At 40.4% G+C, this 16,186-nt stretch overlaps 1 protein-coding gene across 4 annotated transcripts in view; it reads left to right on the top strand.

Moving 5' to 3' along the window:
* Positions 1-16,186, top strand: part of USP12 (ubiquitin specific peptidase 12) — a 161,379-nt gene that overhangs the window by 114,208 nt on the left and 30,985 nt on the right. Inside the window, exon 3 of one of the 4 annotated variants that reach the window (XM_045978533.1) lies at positions 12,268-12,481. The exons of the other annotated variants lie outside the window; for them this stretch is intronic. Within the exon in view, the coding sequence (XP_045834489.1) occupies positions 12,268-12,481 (214 nt within the window). The remainder of the gene's footprint in view (positions 1-12,267; positions 12,482-16,186) is intronic. 4 annotated transcript variants of the gene reach the window in all.

The following is a 16,186-nucleotide window of genomic DNA, read 5'->3' as shown; positions in this document are numbered from 1 at the left end:
CTGCTTGGCAGGAAGCCTGTTTCTCCTTCTCCCACTCCCCCTGCTTATGTTCCCTCTCTCACTCTCTCTCTCTCTGTGTCAAATAAACAAATCTTTAAAAACAAAAACAAAACAGTTCATTGACTTCCTGTTACGGTAGGTAAGAAACTTCGCCCTCTTCTAGCACCATCCCTGTCCATTCTCTGCTATGGAATTCACCACTGCTTTATTTTTCCACATCCTTAATTTTCATTTATTCTTCCCCAAGTCTTCAGCAGCGCTAACAAATGCAGAAAGACTTCCTCAGTACCAGTTTGCCCTGCGTCATCCCCAGAACGGTGACCTCCCTCTGCAGCCCTGTCATCCCGCCGTGTGGCCTCTGAGTCCTTCTTTTCCCTTCACCCCAGACATCCCTTCGCTTCTCGCCTTCCCTAGATCCCCTCTTCTGCTTGGGTTTTTCCCTGCTTTGTGGAACATGTTCTGTAGTAGCTTCTTTAGGGAGTGTGCACAGGAGGTAACTTTGAGATCTTGTGTATTTAAGAATGTTTTGGTTATTGTCAAAACTAGATGGAGATCCTAAGTTACAACCTTCCTTTAGAATTGTAAGGGGTTACTCTGTGGCCTTCTGCCTTCCTTTGACATTGGCAGGGCTGATGCCCTTCTGATTCTTCATCTCTTCTGTGTGTGGCTTTTGCCCCTTAGAAAGATGTTTTGGGAGGCTTTCCTTTCAGAATGTGAACGGATAGCCAGTGTTCTGAAATTTCATGATGCATCTTCGTGTCTCCCGCTGTTGTTGCGTTGGCTGCTTATGAACCCATTTAGACATTTTTTTCATTTTCCTCAGTTCTAGAACATTTCTGATACCAGTATCTGGATAATTGCTTCCAATCAGTGTAATCTCTTTGTTCTTTTTTCATATACTCTTAGTTGCATATTGAAATGCAGACTGATTCTTTGTTCTTCATCCTTTTTCTTGCATTTTTTGATCATCTGATATTATTCTACATTTTGTACTATTTCCCTTTTTTGTCCAGTTCATTGCACTTTTTATTTCATAGAGTGTTACCTTAATTTTATTATCTTGATTTACAGAACAAGTTCTGTTATTTTTCCCAAGATGATATTTATAATTTTTTTTTTTTGAAGATTTTATTTATTTATTTGACAGACAGAGATCACAAGTAGGGAGAGAGGCAGGCAGAGAGAGAGAGAGGAGGAAGCAGGCTCCCTGCCAAGCAGGGAGCCCGATGCGGGGCTCGATCCCAGGACCCTGGGATCATGACCTGAGCGAAAGGCAGAGGCTTTAACCCACTGAGCCACCAAGCGCCCCTGATATTTATAATTTTTGTTGGTGAGGTTTTCTTACTGGATTGTTTTGAGGTCCTCTCTCCTCCCCCCCACCGTTTTAAACACTGTCTTTTCTAATGGAAGCTTTCCTTAAATTTCATTCATAAATATAAGTGAGATCCTGAAAAGCTGATTGGGATTTGGTGTACTATGGGTGGAGCTTGTCTGCTGTGGTTTCCTCTAGGGTGACCCTTGGCAGGCAGGTGTTAGAAATGGCTGCATCCCCCCACCCCCCATTCCAATGGCTGGAGCATTTCCTCTGGGACTATTACTTGGTGCTGAGGGACTTTCAGTTTCTGTCAGGGGTAGCTTAGTTCAGGGTTGTTTCTGTCAGGGGTAGCTTAGTTCAGGGTTTTGTTGAGCCCTCTGTTTTCTGTTTGGGGCCTCACTGCTGTCCTCTGCTGTCCTTAAGGGCTTTTGAGCCAGACTTCTCTGTGCAGCTTCTGTGGAGACTAAACCTGCAGTTGAAAGAAAGGTTAAATGTCGTCTAGGGGCACTTGGGTGGCTCAGTGGGTTAAAGCCTCTGCCTTCGGCTCAGGTCGTGATCCCAGGGTCCTGGGATGGAGCCCCACATCGGGCTCTCTGCTCAGCGGGGAGCCTGCTTCCCTCTCTCTCTCTCTGCCTGCCTCTGTGCCTACTTGTGATCTCTGTCTGTGAAATAAGTAAATAAAATCTTAAAAAAAAAAAAAAATGTCGTCTAGGGGTCTAAATGGTCCTTTTAAAAGACTTCTGACCAGACCGTGTTTTTAGGGGAACCTTGACACCCCCCCTTTTTCTTGGCCTTTTGAGTTTTTGCTTAATATCTTCTTTTACTGTCATCTTACTGGGATTTTGTGGGGAAGGCGGGGAGTTGACTGTTTAATTTCCTTGGTTTAACACGATCTGGCCTCTTCTAACGTCTTGAGCATCCGTGCTTACGTGCGGAGGTGTCTGGGATGGGAAGCCTGGTGTACATTCTGGCAGCGGCAGCACCCTAGCTGCTCCACTCCCATGAACTACTTCCCTGCGGCTCCCACCCCAGTTCGGTTCCCGCTCTTACGCTGACGTGTGTCTTGAATTGTAGGGATGTATTGGATGTATTGGTAGTGTTGACTGTGTTGATAGTGTCTCAGAAGAACCCATTTTCTTCAGCACAGGAATATTTTATATATTGAAGGGTGTTTTACCTTTAATCCTCTTCAGTTTAAATATTTCAGTCTCTCTGTTTTGTGTCTGACTGTAACTTTTTCTGTAGATAGACTCAGAACAACTAAAACAACATCCTTGAGAAAATTTATTGTAAAATGAGTTCTAAAATTAGTCTATTTTTTGTTATGCTGTTTTTTCTTTGATATATCGCTTTGTGTCAGTTGTGTAAAAAAAAAAAAAAAGGATTTCTAAGAAGGTTTTATTTTTATTATTATTCTCCATGGATCAATCAATCCAAATTAAAAGGGTGGTATTTGTGTTTCTCCCTGAAGCTGACTAACCAATACTAACACCCAAGAGAAGCAGGAGGGAGTGAAGTTAGTAAGAGATCTTTAGAGGAAGCTTTGTCTTTTATCCCTTCCAGAGACTCATCTGATGGGTAGAAATGTAGTTTCTAATCTCTGTGCCTAGTTATTTTGAAAAATTGGGATCTCTGAGGTAGCCAGGGCTCCCAGCTATGCAAGATTGATGAACACCTGAATTATATTGAGAAATTAATTGGTGGTCAGAGTAGATGCAGCAGAACTAGTATAGTGATTAACTTCGTGATTTAAACTTTCAGGCTACCTTGTGACTGTCTTCTGTACTGTTAACTTTATTCTATAGGTCCTGTTTTGCAGCTCTTAAAATATCATCACTCTTTCTCTGTTTCCCCCCCCCCCCCCCGCCTTCCTCCTTTTTAAAAAAATTTATGGAGTTAATCACACTATAGGAGTCCCTTAAAAATGAAGGGGGTGGATCTTTGTGGGGGGAGGGTAGGGGAGGGTAGCTTATTTAATTCAGAGGTAACATTGTGACTTTTTTTTTTTTCCCTCTCTGTACCTGTCTACCAGGTAGTTAGCGTTGAAACAACACTGGAATGTAACTGCTTTAAGGAACTCTGGTTTATCTTTTCTAGCAATCGAATTTTGTTAAAATGAGGCACACGTATGTTTTCTTTCTTTTGTCAGTATGTTCTTAGCTAAGTATGCATTTCCAAGGTTCATTTTAATTGCTTCTAACAAAAAACACCGAGAAGGGTTTCTATTAGACCTGCCTGTTTGGAGCCTTTTTGTGACTGGCAAGTGGCACAATCATTCACTACCACTTGCCTTTGGGAAATAGTACGTGTATTTGGACACTTAGAAAATCAGACTTTTTTTTTTTTTTAATGGACAGAAGAAAAATAACCACAGTTTAATCAACTGGCAGAAAATTCAACATAGGGTTACTCTCAACATTGTTACTATGACCTATTTTCCATTACTTTCAGTTGCAGTTTCTTTTTTGGGAAGAATATTTTCACAGATGATCACTTTTATGGCAGTTCACTCTTAATATTCTGATGTCTGTCACTGTACTTTGCATAATACATTGAGTGGGGATTTCCTGTTGGTTTAATTCTTGTGAATGCTTTAATATTTCTGATGTTATTAGAGAGCAGGAGGAATACTCCTGTGGTGTGGGAGTTCAGAAACTACCTTGAGTAGGCAAGGGAGCCTTTTGGAAGCTTTCTGTTGCAGCAGAATATCCTACTTAAACGTCACCTTTATAGGGTCAGCTAACTTCTTTGAAAATGAATTGTTTTGATCTGATGAACCAGATTGCCTTTTTCCCCTTATATCTTTTAGCGAGTGAGTACTTCTTTTTGTATGTAGATAGAAAAGGGGTAATTTCAGTTAGCAGTATCTCTTTTCTACTTCTGTGCAGTCTACCTTTTTTTTTTTTTTTTAAGATTTTATTTATTTATTTGACAGAGAGAGATCACAAGTAGACAGAGGCAGGCAGAGAGAGAGTGAGAGGGAAGCAGGCTCCCTGCTGAGCAGAGAGCCCGATGCGGGACTCGATCCGAGGACCCTGAGACCATGATCTGAGCCGAAGGCAGCGGCTTAACCCACTGAGCCACCCAGGCGCCCCTACTTTTGTGCAGTCTACCTTTTTAAACAGCCTTTTCTCATTGTTTTATGATATAGTTCTATATTGATTTCCCAACACAGTAGGAGCCAACAGACGTGTCGTCTCAGCAGATCTATTTGTGAGGCTGCAGTGGAATGTGCTTTTCCCTAAGATCTTTGTTTGAAATAACAGTTGAGTTCCTAGACCGTCTTACAAAAGGCTTTTTACACCTGAATCGCTAGTGGTCATTGGTTTGAATTACGGGTCCAGGGGACAGGAGCATTGTGAAGAACAGTGACAAATAAAAATGAAGCTTTCTTTCCATTTGTGGGTTATAAAACGACGTCCTCGAGAATAAAGTTGATTATGCAAATATCTCTTGGTTCTATTTTTGTTTGAATTGATTGATTGTCATTTAGTTTCTCTCCACCTGATGGCCATAGGCTACTTGAGGGTTAGATTATCAGAGATCCCAGAGAATGTTTACGTTAGACTTGAGAGAACAGCTCTGTCTCAAGTCCTCTGCTGAGATTGGATCAAGTGTCCAGCCCTGTGGCAGGGTCTGTGAAAGGGTTTGTGATTGACAGCCTTACAGCATTTATGTAGAGAAGTCATTTTCTGTAAGGAAGGGTGGGACAGTGGAGTTAAGGGGTATGGGATCAGGAATGGATGTCCACTAGCATATGGAAGGACACTTTTAGATCCGGTCCACTTGGCTGTGGTGAGATTGGTGAGTAGGGGAATGTTGGGTATGGTGTTAAAAAACAGGGCCACCTAAACTGTAGTAGAGGAAGAGGGTCTTGCCTTAGAAGGGGATGTTCACAGGATAGGCATCATCATCGCCAGCCTCCAGCACGGGGGACAGTGGAGCATTTAAACATTTAGAAACTTTTTTTAGGCAATATTGTTAACATCATGATGGTAAACACCAGTAGTCTCCAAATGATATACGTAAGATGAACGATTGGGCTGTGGGAAGAAATACAGAATCACTAATCTTTATTTTTATCTAAAAATGAGAGCTAAGCCTTACTAATTCTTGTTTTTAAAGATTCTTTTATTCATTTTATAGAGAGAGGGAGAGCGTGTGCACCCAAACGGGGCTGGAGGTGGGTGGGTGAGTGGGTGGGGAGGGAGAGGGAGAGAGTCTCAAGCAGACTTCCCACTGAGTGTGGAGCCCATGGAGGGTGGAGTCCAGAGGGTGGAGTTGGATGTGGGGCTCCATCCCAGGACTCTGAGATCATGACCTGAGCTGAAATCAAGAGTCAGATGCTCAATTGACTGAGCCACCCAGGGGCCCCAGCCTTATTAATTCTTACTAAATATTTGATACTGGTATCCACACTCTATCTATGTGTGAAGTGGTCCTATGTCACTTCAGGTTCCATAGCACCAAAGAGTTGACAGTGTAACTGTCTCTTATTCACTTATGTGTTTATAAACTATTACAATTTCAAGGTAGATTTAGAGATGATACGATTTAATTTCTCTTAATCTAATTTTTCAAAATGGTCAAGTGACTTCAAAAGATAGTTTCAAAAATAACTGCAGTGATGAAGTCCTGGGAACTGTTGTTAGTGCTGCGTGTGGATTATTAGTTTAGTTCTTTTCAAGATTTTAGAAGGTGGGCCCTGTGTTACAAACCCCATTTACACACAAGGATGCGGATGAGCAGAGTGGCGTGGCAGTTTCCAGAGGTTAGAGAGCAGAAGCAGACTTGGGCCTAGAGTTCGCTTTCAGAGCCTGTTCGCTTTGATGCTGAGCGGTGCTGCTCTCAAGGCGGATGATTACTCCAGTGAATTCAAACAAATTTGGTAGACAGGATGGAGAATTTAATTTAGAAAGTACAGTAAGGCCGTAAAGGAAACTTTCCCCCTTGGACCTGTCTATGCATCTGTGTATCTGTCTCTTTTTTTTTTTTTTTTTTTTAAAGATTTTATTTATTTATTTGACAGAGAGAGATCACAAGTAGGCAGAGAGGCAAGCAGAGAGAGAGAGAGAGAGAGAGAGAGAGGAGGAGGAAGCAGACTCCCCGCCAAGCAGAGAGCCCGATGTGGGACTCGATCCCAGGACCCTGGGATCATGACCTGAGCCGAAGGCAGAGGCTTAAACCACTGAGCCACCCAGGCGCCCCTGTGTATCTGTCTTTGATTGCCATTAAAGCCACATATCGAAATAACTGAACATAAACTCAGACCTGCAATTGAATATTAAAATCTATAACCCACAGTTTATCACAAAGTGTACTCTGTTTCATTGATCTCACTTGAATATTAATAATTTTTAGTGAAAACAAAATTAATGTAAATAAGAAAAATTTTACATATTTACTTTGTCTCAGTCACATTTGTTATACAGTTGACTGTTGAACAACACAGGGGTGAGCTGTCTAGGTCCATCTGTATGCAGTTTGCTTTTTTTTTTTGGTACACAGTATAGTATTGTATTTTCTTTTATGATTTTCTTGATAGCATTTTCTTTTCTCTAGCTTACTTTATTATATATAATACACATAACATACAAAATGTGTGTTAATTAATTGTTATAGGTGAGGCTTCTGGTAAGCAGTAGTCTGTTATTAGTGAAGTTTTTGGGAAGTTGAAAGTTACATGCAGATTTTTGGCTATGTGAGGGGTTAGCACCCTTAACTCCTGCACTGTGGAAAGGCTAACTGTATGTAATGTATATTTTTATGTATATAAATTTACATTTTATAAAAGTGTATTTTCATATATATGATGTAGCACATAATTTTTATTTGAATTTATTAGGGATGTGTGCTCAAGATAATCTTAGTGATGGGGCTATGATAAAGATTTGTGCAGGGGGCATTTATCTTAAAACTGGGAGCAAAAGGCAGTCGAGGATGCCATTGTGTTCAGTAAGCAACTGAAAAAATCAATGCTCAGACCTTGAGGAGAGTGGCAGCTTTTTAAAATTTGTTTCCCCTTATTTTAAACCTGGTTATACCTTTGATCTTCAAAACAAGCTGAGAAGACATAGGGTAGGTTTCAACCTTAAAGCAATGTCTTTTGGAAATCGAGCGTTCAGACACAGGAGTATGGGGGAAATCATCACAGACAATCTTTTGTATGAAAGCTACACACAAGAGAGATACATTTTTAGGTTTTAGGAACTTGGAAGAGAGTTACTGTCAGGGAAGCTGAAGAACAGTTTTCAGAGTTATGAATAAGATCGAAAGTTATTGCTTGTTCTGGAGAAATTGTAGTAGTTTGAAGCTTTGATTTTTCTTTAATGGGCTTGATGAAGATCAGTGCAAGACCATAAGAGAAGACCTCAGAGAATTGATTATAATGTTACTCATTGCCTTACGTTCAGAAGATGAGCAGGAGTCTACCTTCCAGCATTCTGTACAGAATAATAGACTCCATCTGGTTCCTTAGCTTATCATTCCATTTGCTTCTTTTTTTATAATTTGGTCAACTTTTATTATACATTTTTCTAATATACTGTGAGACGCTGTCTTTTGCTTTTACCTGCTCTGTGGAAGTCATTCGAATCCCTATTGCTTATTCTTTAACAGAAGTGTCCAGTGATGGAAAGTGACTCTTCTCTCCAATGGCAGAGGCATAGTTTGTTGGTCATTAGCTTCATTAGACTGTGATACAAATACTAGTGTTTTTCAGACTAATTGATACTGAATAATTGGTAAATTAATCTCAGTAATACTGTAGATTCTACTGCAGGTGTACTTAGCCCCCGGATAGGCTTTATTCAAGTATACCCAGAGTCACATCGATCAGTAGTACCAATGCGTCATCTCCTTTTCATCTGCTTCTTTTAGCATTTACCTTGAAAGCCTTTAAAGCACTTCTTTTGGGGCGCCTGGGTGGCTCAGTGGGTTAAGCCGCTGCCTTCGGCTCAGGTCATGATCTCAGGGTCCTGGGATCGAGTCCCGCATCGGGCTCTCTGCTCCGCAGGGAGCCTGCTTCCTCCTCTCTCTCTGCCTGCCTCTCTGCCTACTGTGATCTCTCTCTGTCAAATAAATAAATAAAATCTTTAAAAAAAAAAAAAAAAAAAAAGCACTTCTTTTTATGGAAACCACTTCTTGGCTCTGACCACCAATAGGAATGTAAAAATCATATATTCTCACTGGGCCTCATGTTCTGTTCTTTTTTTGTGGCATTGTTTAACTCATTTCTCTGTTCCTTAAATATCTTGTAAATTGGTAGATAGGTCTAGACATGTGATTGAAATTTAGTAGTTTAAAAAAATGTAGTGCTTTTGTTTTTTAAGACAGGAATTCTTCATAAGAGTTGCTGCATATTTCTGCAAGAGACAAAAGTTTGGCTGTTCATTTTTAATGATGTTGGAGTGCACTGGGGCTTCAGATCATTTTTAAAGTTCCCATCAGCCATTAATGCTTTTGGTATCCATTGATAATTATTTCCTACTCCATTATTTGTAGTCATTTCTTCTGAATTTATTAGCTGGATTTATTCTATAAGCTGGAACTTCATCAACTCTTTAGTTCCCTGTGAAATACTCTTACAAGAAAGACAAGATAAGGGAGCACCTGGGTGGCTCAGTTGGTTAAGCGACTGCCTTTGGCTCAGGTCATGATTCTGGAGTTCCAGGATCTAGTCCCACATCGGGCTCCCCGCTCAGTGGGGAGTCTGCTTCTCCCTCTGACCCTCCCCCTTCTCATGCTCTCTCTTTCTCTCTCTCTCTCAAATAAATAAATAAAATCTTTAAAAAAAAAAAAAAAAAGACAACATAAGGGTCACCTGGATGGCTCAGTTGATTAAGCATTCAGCTCTTGATTTTGGCTCAGGTCATGATCTCAGGATCCTGTGATCAAGCCCCTTGTCTGGCTCCATGCTGGGTGTGGAGCCTGCTTGGGATTCTCTCTCTCCCTCTGCCCCTACTCTCTACCCCCATGCTCATGTGCTAGCTCTCGGGTGGGGGGGGCAAGATAAAACTTTGATGTTCTCCTTTTATGTATTAGTTTATAGCATCCATGGAGTCTAATGAAAGGTTTGATAAAATATCATTATTAATTCATAAATATTTATATAATTAATGTGCTTTTTATCAATTGCAGTGTTTCTTTTTGATGAAATTTGGCTCTTGAATCTGTGCAAAAAGATATTCCAGGGTGATCTATATTTGTATATTTCCTGTCCCAGACCTAGTGTAGCCATATCTGTAAGACATCCTAGTTCCTTTATGTGGGAAAAAGGTTTTTAGAGACTGCAGTCTGTGTGCCAGGGAAACTTGCTACTAGGCCTTTCAGTGGATAGAAGTTGAAAACACACACACACACACAGACATAAGTCTAATACTCTAATTCTCTAATTAGAGTATTAGAGTCTAATACTCTAATACTCTAAATTCCAATTTAAGGGGCGCCTGGGTGGCTCGGTGGGTTCGGCTCTGGTCATGATCTCAGGGTCCTGGGATCAAGCCCTGCATTGGGCTCTCTGCTCAGTGGGGAGTCTGCTTCTACGTCCCCTTCTGCCTGCCTTTCTGCCTACTTGTGATTGCTCTCTCTATCAAATAAATTTTTAAAAAAAGAAAGAAATTCCAGTTTGGTTATGGGACTTTTACTCTTATCTTTATTATTGTATCTTTCTTCCTTTGCATTAACAATTTTGGTTCCTAAGGATATTAATGTAATTCTTTGCTTACTTTGTTCTATAGAAATCCACAGTAGTTTCAAAATAACAATGTTAATAGATTAGTTCTAACAATGTGATTACTGAATGCATTTAAGATTTCTTCTTTTTGGCCACATGAGTGGCTCAGTGGATTAAGCCTTTGCCTTCTGCTCTGGTCATGGTAGCGTCCTGGAATTGAGCCCCACATCGGACTCTCTGCTCAGCAGGGAGCCTGCTTCCTCCTTTCTCTCTGCCTGCCTCTCTGCCTACTTGTGATCTCTGTCAAGTAAATAAAGTAAAATCTTAAAAAAAAAGAAATTACTAAAAAAAAGATTTCTTCTTTTTATTCTTAGACTATTTCAGTACGCATGTATAGTAAAAATTCCATGTTTTAAAGTTGCTCGAACTAATTTTTTGTGTAGTTCTCCTATGGACTGGATAAACATTTAGGTTTCACTGACCTCTGTTTCCTTTCAGCTTTAGGAATTTCTTTTTTTTCCTCTGAGATATTTTTTATTTAATTTAGTTTAAAAAAAATTGGTGCAAATCAAATATTTTTAAAAAGATACTTTGATTCCTCTTTCCTCTTTCCTCTTTCTCTATAAATAACCATTTTTATTAGTTTTTAATTTACCTTCCTGGTTTTTAAATATAAGCAACTGTACATGTCTATGGATATGTTTGACATTACCCTTTAAAAAAAAAAAAAACGTATTTTTAGAGAGAAAGTGTGTGTGCAAGTTGAGGGTGGGTAGAGCCAGTGGGAGAGAGAATCTCCGGCAGACTCTGTGCTGGGCACAGATCCTGAAATGGGGCTCGATCCCACAACCAGATACCGTGATGAGATCAGCTCCCGAGCAGAAACCCAAGAGTCCGGTGCTTGACCGTCAGAGCCAGCCAGGCACCTTGACACTGCCCCTTAAAACAGTCGCCTCTGCCTAGGCTTTTTAGGTTAGTGAGTATGTGACCTCACTGCATGGTAGCGCTGTGAGAATTGTCCTCTTCCCTCCTCTTACACTTTCAAAGTCTCCCCAAGTCCTCATCAATCAACTTACGGGTGTTTTGTCAGCTGGCTTTGGGAACCAGCGTCTGTTAATGGGAAGGGAAAAGGAAGACAATGAATGTTGATCAAATTGTGTGTCATTTTCTCATAAGGTAGGATTATTTCCCCCTATTATTAAAGAGGAGGAGGTTAAAGTTCAGTAGGCTGTAGTTACACAGGGCCGGAAAAAGTCAGTTCATGTGGAGGATTTAAGGCACCTGAATGATGTGCGGGCATCTCAGCATTTCAGTGGTGGTTCTGCTGGCATACTGAAAAGTTTTTGTTGTTGTTTTTAAGATTTTTATTTATTCATTTACTTGAGAGAGAGAACACGGTGCAGGGGGACGGATGGTAGGAGCAGAGGGAGAAACAGACTCCCCGCTGGGCGGGGAGCCTAATGTGGGGCTTGATCCCAGGACTCCAGGATCATGTCCTGAGCAGAAGGCAGACACTTAACCGACTGAGCCACTCAGGTGCCCTTGAAAATTTTTAATCTAACATTTCGGAGGATCTCATTTTATTTTGCTTTTTATTATTAATTTTTTTTAGATTTTTAAATTTATTCATTTGAGAGAGAGCAAACATGAGTGGCAGGTGGTGAGGGAGAGTTGCGGGGAGGGTCAGGAGGAGAGGAAGGAGCACACTCCCCACTGAGCAGGGAAGCCTGATTCAGGGCTCAATGCTAGAACCCTGGGATCATGAACTGAACCGAAGATAGACGCTTAACCAACTGAGCCACCTAGGGACCCCTTGTTTTTATTTTTTGATGGCACTTAAGAATCTGATAGAAAGCTCACTTTTGTGTTTTTTCAAAAGAATTTTTGAGAGTTAATATTTTAAAACGTATAATATATGAAATGCTTAATATCTAAAATGTAACAATGGGAATTGAAAAAAAAATTATGGAGAAGTCTAAGCCTTTTAAGTACTCTTACTGTTTAAACTGTATAGTTTTTTAAATTAGTTTTCATGAAGGCCAAATTTATTGCATATATTTTCCTTCCATTTTAACCTGAAACCAATGCCTGGAGCATCCGTTTAATGTTCAAATGGCAGATTTGCCTTCAGAATAATTATTTCTACTCTCAGATACCTTTTAATTTATGAGGACCATAAATGCCCTATCTTCTCTCTGTTTTCTTAACTATACATGGAAATTCTCTTGAAAATGTGTTGCCCCATATTTAACAAGATTTTTTTTTTTTCCTATTCTAGTTTGGGAATACCTGCTACTGTAATTCAGTTCTTCAAGCACTTTATTTTTGTCGTCCATTTCGGGAGAAAGTTCTAGCATACAAGAGCCAACCTAGGAAGAAGGAGAACCTTCTTACCTGCCTAGCAGACCTCTTCCATAGCATAGCCACTCAGAAGAAGAAGGTTGGGGTGATTCCTCCTAAGAAGTTCATAACAAGATTACGGAAGGAAAATGGTAATTCTTCTACTTCTGAATGTATTCTTACGTACCAGAAAGGGTAAATAACAGCACACCACAGTTCAGCAGGCACTGAGCATCTTCTAAGACTGAAAGTATGTTAGCCGTGGAAAAACCAAAGCTGACGTTCTTCTCTTGAAGGAAGTGCTAGTTTAGTGAGGGAGGTAATCACACAGTAATTAATATGAGGTATGATTAATGTTGGAAATATGTTCTACAAAGATTACATTCTGTATGCCAGGAAATGAGAAATGATAAATTATTTTTTTATTATTATTTTTATTTATTTTTGCCTGCTTGGCTCTTGTATCGAGAATAAAGTTGGGTCTTCCTCCCATTATTTGTTGTTTTTGTAGTGCTTTCGTGTCTGTTAACCCATTCGATCCTTACACTACCCTGATTTAGAGAGCATGTGATCTCTCCCACTTTAGCCATGCAAAGAACAGAGGCTAAAAAGCTTTCCAGAGACTTTTTGGCTTAGGGTAGGTGTAGGTGGTTTTAACTCCACTCACCCCCTTTTTAAAGTAGTTACTGATTAAGCCCGTCTGTCTTCTCTTTTCTCTCCTAAATGTTTTTCTTTTAGGTTTGTTTAATGCTCACAGCAGGCCCAGAAATCACATGTTATTACCTCATTCTGTATGAGATAGTGGATGCTCAGAGGAGTTAAAATGGCTTATAAGGGTCCCACACATGTTCCTGACATCTAAGTCCCATATTCTGTCCGGTGTGTTACGTTACCTCAGAAAATTCAAGTAGGATTTAAATCACATGTAGAATTCTGGGTTTTGTTTGATGTAGCCAGTTTAATCATTGTGGAAATAAAACTGAGTGGTATTTTTAGTTTGATTTGTTATCAAAAGATGCCCACAGAAATAAGATTTGAGACGTCTTTAAGATTGGTTACCAAACACACCATTGAATAATGCTGTCCTTAACTGCGCTGACACTGTTCATTATCCCATGAATTGAGATAAGCCTGGGTCATATCCAGTTTCCTGCAACGTAAGAAGACACTGAGATAACATGGCAGTAGGGTATTATTCTTGAATCTGATTCACCTGTTAAAGATTTTGTTCATTTCCTCTGTATACAGATAGAAAGCAGTTGATCATTCATTCACAAAAACAAATCTTTTTGTGTTTTCCCTATGAAAGCCAAACATTTCTCTTAAATTAGAAATCTGTGTAGTGTCTTCTGTTTTTAAGAACACCAAATACAGCTCTGTTAGAGTTTGGCTGAGTGATTCAAGTCCCTTCAGTCGTTTTGTCTGTCTGTATTGGTATGAAACTTCAGGGATTTTGTCTTGGTAGGAAATTCATGTACATGGTAATTGAACGTGCCATCCTTTCTCGTTGATTTTGTTAGTATTTTAGAAATGGTCAGCACGAGAAACATGAAACACAGAATACACATTATTTTTTTTTTCAGTGAATAGTGCATTTTTCTTGGCCTTATTATTATTAAAGATCGATTTATTTGAGGGCAGGGAGGGGCAGAGAAAGAGGGAGGGAACTTCAAGTAGACTTCCTGCTGAGCGTGGAGCTGGGCACTGGGCTCAGAAGCAGAACCTGGTCTCATGACCCTGAGATCACGACCTGAGACAAAATCAAGAGTTGGACGCTTAACCAACTGAGCCACCCAGGCACCCCTTAACCCTATTCTTTTTTTTTTTTAAGATTTTATTTATTTATTTATTTGGCAGAGATCACAAGTAGGCAGAGAGGCAGGCAGAGAGAGAGGAGAGGAAGCAGGCTCCCCACTGAGCAGAGAGCCCTGTGCGGGGCTCGATCCCAGGACCCTGGGATCATGACCTGAGCTGAAGACAGAGGCTTTAACCCACTGAGCCACCCAGGCGCCCCGACCCTATTCTTTAATCTATTGTATGTGCTCTTAGTTTGGGCTGCTATAACGAAAGTACCATAGCCTGAGTGCCTTAAACAAGAGACGCGTGTTTCTTGCAGTTCTGGAGGCTGAGACAGCCGGCAGCTTTAGCGTCTGATGCGGGCTGTCTTCCTGGTTTGCACATGGCTGCCTTCTTGCCGTGCCCCACATGGTGAAGAGAGAGAAGCAAACTCGCTCATGTCTCTTCTTAAAAGGGCACTAATCCCAGTCTTCAAGACCTAAAGGTCCTCCCGAGGCCCCACTTCCAAAGAGCATCACATTGGGGGTTAGGGTTTCAACATGGGGCTTTGGGTGGAGGTACATGCCTGAGGTCCTTAAGTGTGCAGTGGCTTTTTACATTTACAGTAAGTCACGCTGCACGCAGAGCTCAAGTGACTGTGTTTTGAAAGTTGCGTCTCTGTGGCTTTATATGTTTGCTTGTCAAAGCTGGCATGTTTTTATAGTGTTTATTATTTTTTTGATAATTCAGTATTTTCTGAAAATTTTTTAAATGTTTAGGTAGAATACACTGACAGACAGTAGACTTCTTTTGTTTGATGAAATTGATTCCAGAGTGAATATTCCAAACTTATCCTCTCATAGTTTTGTTTCATCTTTCTATACCTCAGAAACAATATTTAATGGAAAAGCACGTTTATTATTTGATGTTGCTGGCATTTGTATGAAGTACAGTTTTGCCTTTTGATTTTGTTTTCCTGGTAATTTTGTAGAGGAGAGCGTACCAGTTAAAGAGCATTTAATGGGCTATCCATTGCTTACCTCTCCTTCTGACATTATGTTTGCTGGGGTTTTTTGTTTGTTTCTTTTTAAATCTCTGGCACAAATGGATGTTGCCCATTTCAGAATTTCCACTAACTTTCACTGTTGGACTGTTGTTCTTAAACCAGTTTTCTTCCATGGTATGCTGTAAATAAACGTCATGTTTTGTGTTTGCAGTCAGTATTGGCTCCATATTATGTTAACCACTGATACTTTATATAGCTAATCATTTTGATATTACTTGGGAAGAAACTTTTAATTTCAGTAATGGATTTTTGCTTTCAAAATTTTAATTCATGTTCCCTAATCATAGCATATGAGAACTGTAGCATCGTACTTTTACAGTGTGATAAGACTTTCTCCATAAATGTGTTCTCCTTGATGACGGGAAACTAGCTGAATGTTTGAATTGATTAACTATTACATATTTAGCTTCTGTTGACTGCCAGAAACTAGTGGAGAGGACCAATAGTCATGTCATTTAATGTGTTATCGCCATAAAAAAAAAAAAAATAGAAAGGGAGTTGATCAGTTGTATTAGTTCAGAGAGTTGAAGTGAGAAACCATTGGAAAGTCTAAGGCAAACTCGTTCCAAGTGGATAGAATTGAAATTGCAGTTGCCCCGAGTGCTTGAAGGACGACAAGGATATTAATGTGGCTGGAGTGGAGTAAGAGAAAAAAGGCAAGGGCCTAGAGCTTGGGTTTTAATTTGAAAGCCATGGCGAGCCGTTAGGGTTGCTGAGCAAGTGGGTGATGTGTTTTGATCTGGCTGCTGGGTGGTGTGGTAGGCATGAGCGGACACGGGCCGCATGAGTACAGCCCGGGAGACCAGCCAGGAGGCTGTTGCACTAATCTAGGTAAGAAGTGAGCCCTCTGTTCTACACTGCTAACTTCCCATAGCCACTATACCATTCTAGAAGACTCAAAACACGGACTGATGAGCTACTTGCGTGCTAGCTAGCAGTGACTTGGCTTGGGATCATTTATGGAGGACTTGAAAGTCCCATCAGCTGGCACGTGTAGCTGTGTGCTCTGACTCAC

This window comes from Meles meles, chromosome 14 (assembly GCF_922984935.1).
Source record: "Meles meles chromosome 14, mMelMel3.1 paternal haplotype, whole genome shotgun sequence".
Taxonomy (NCBI): domain Eukaryota; kingdom Metazoa; phylum Chordata; class Mammalia; order Carnivora; family Mustelidae; genus Meles; species Meles meles.
Note: the sequence above shows the minus strand (reverse complement) of the source record. Positions and strands in the feature narration are given on the sequence as shown.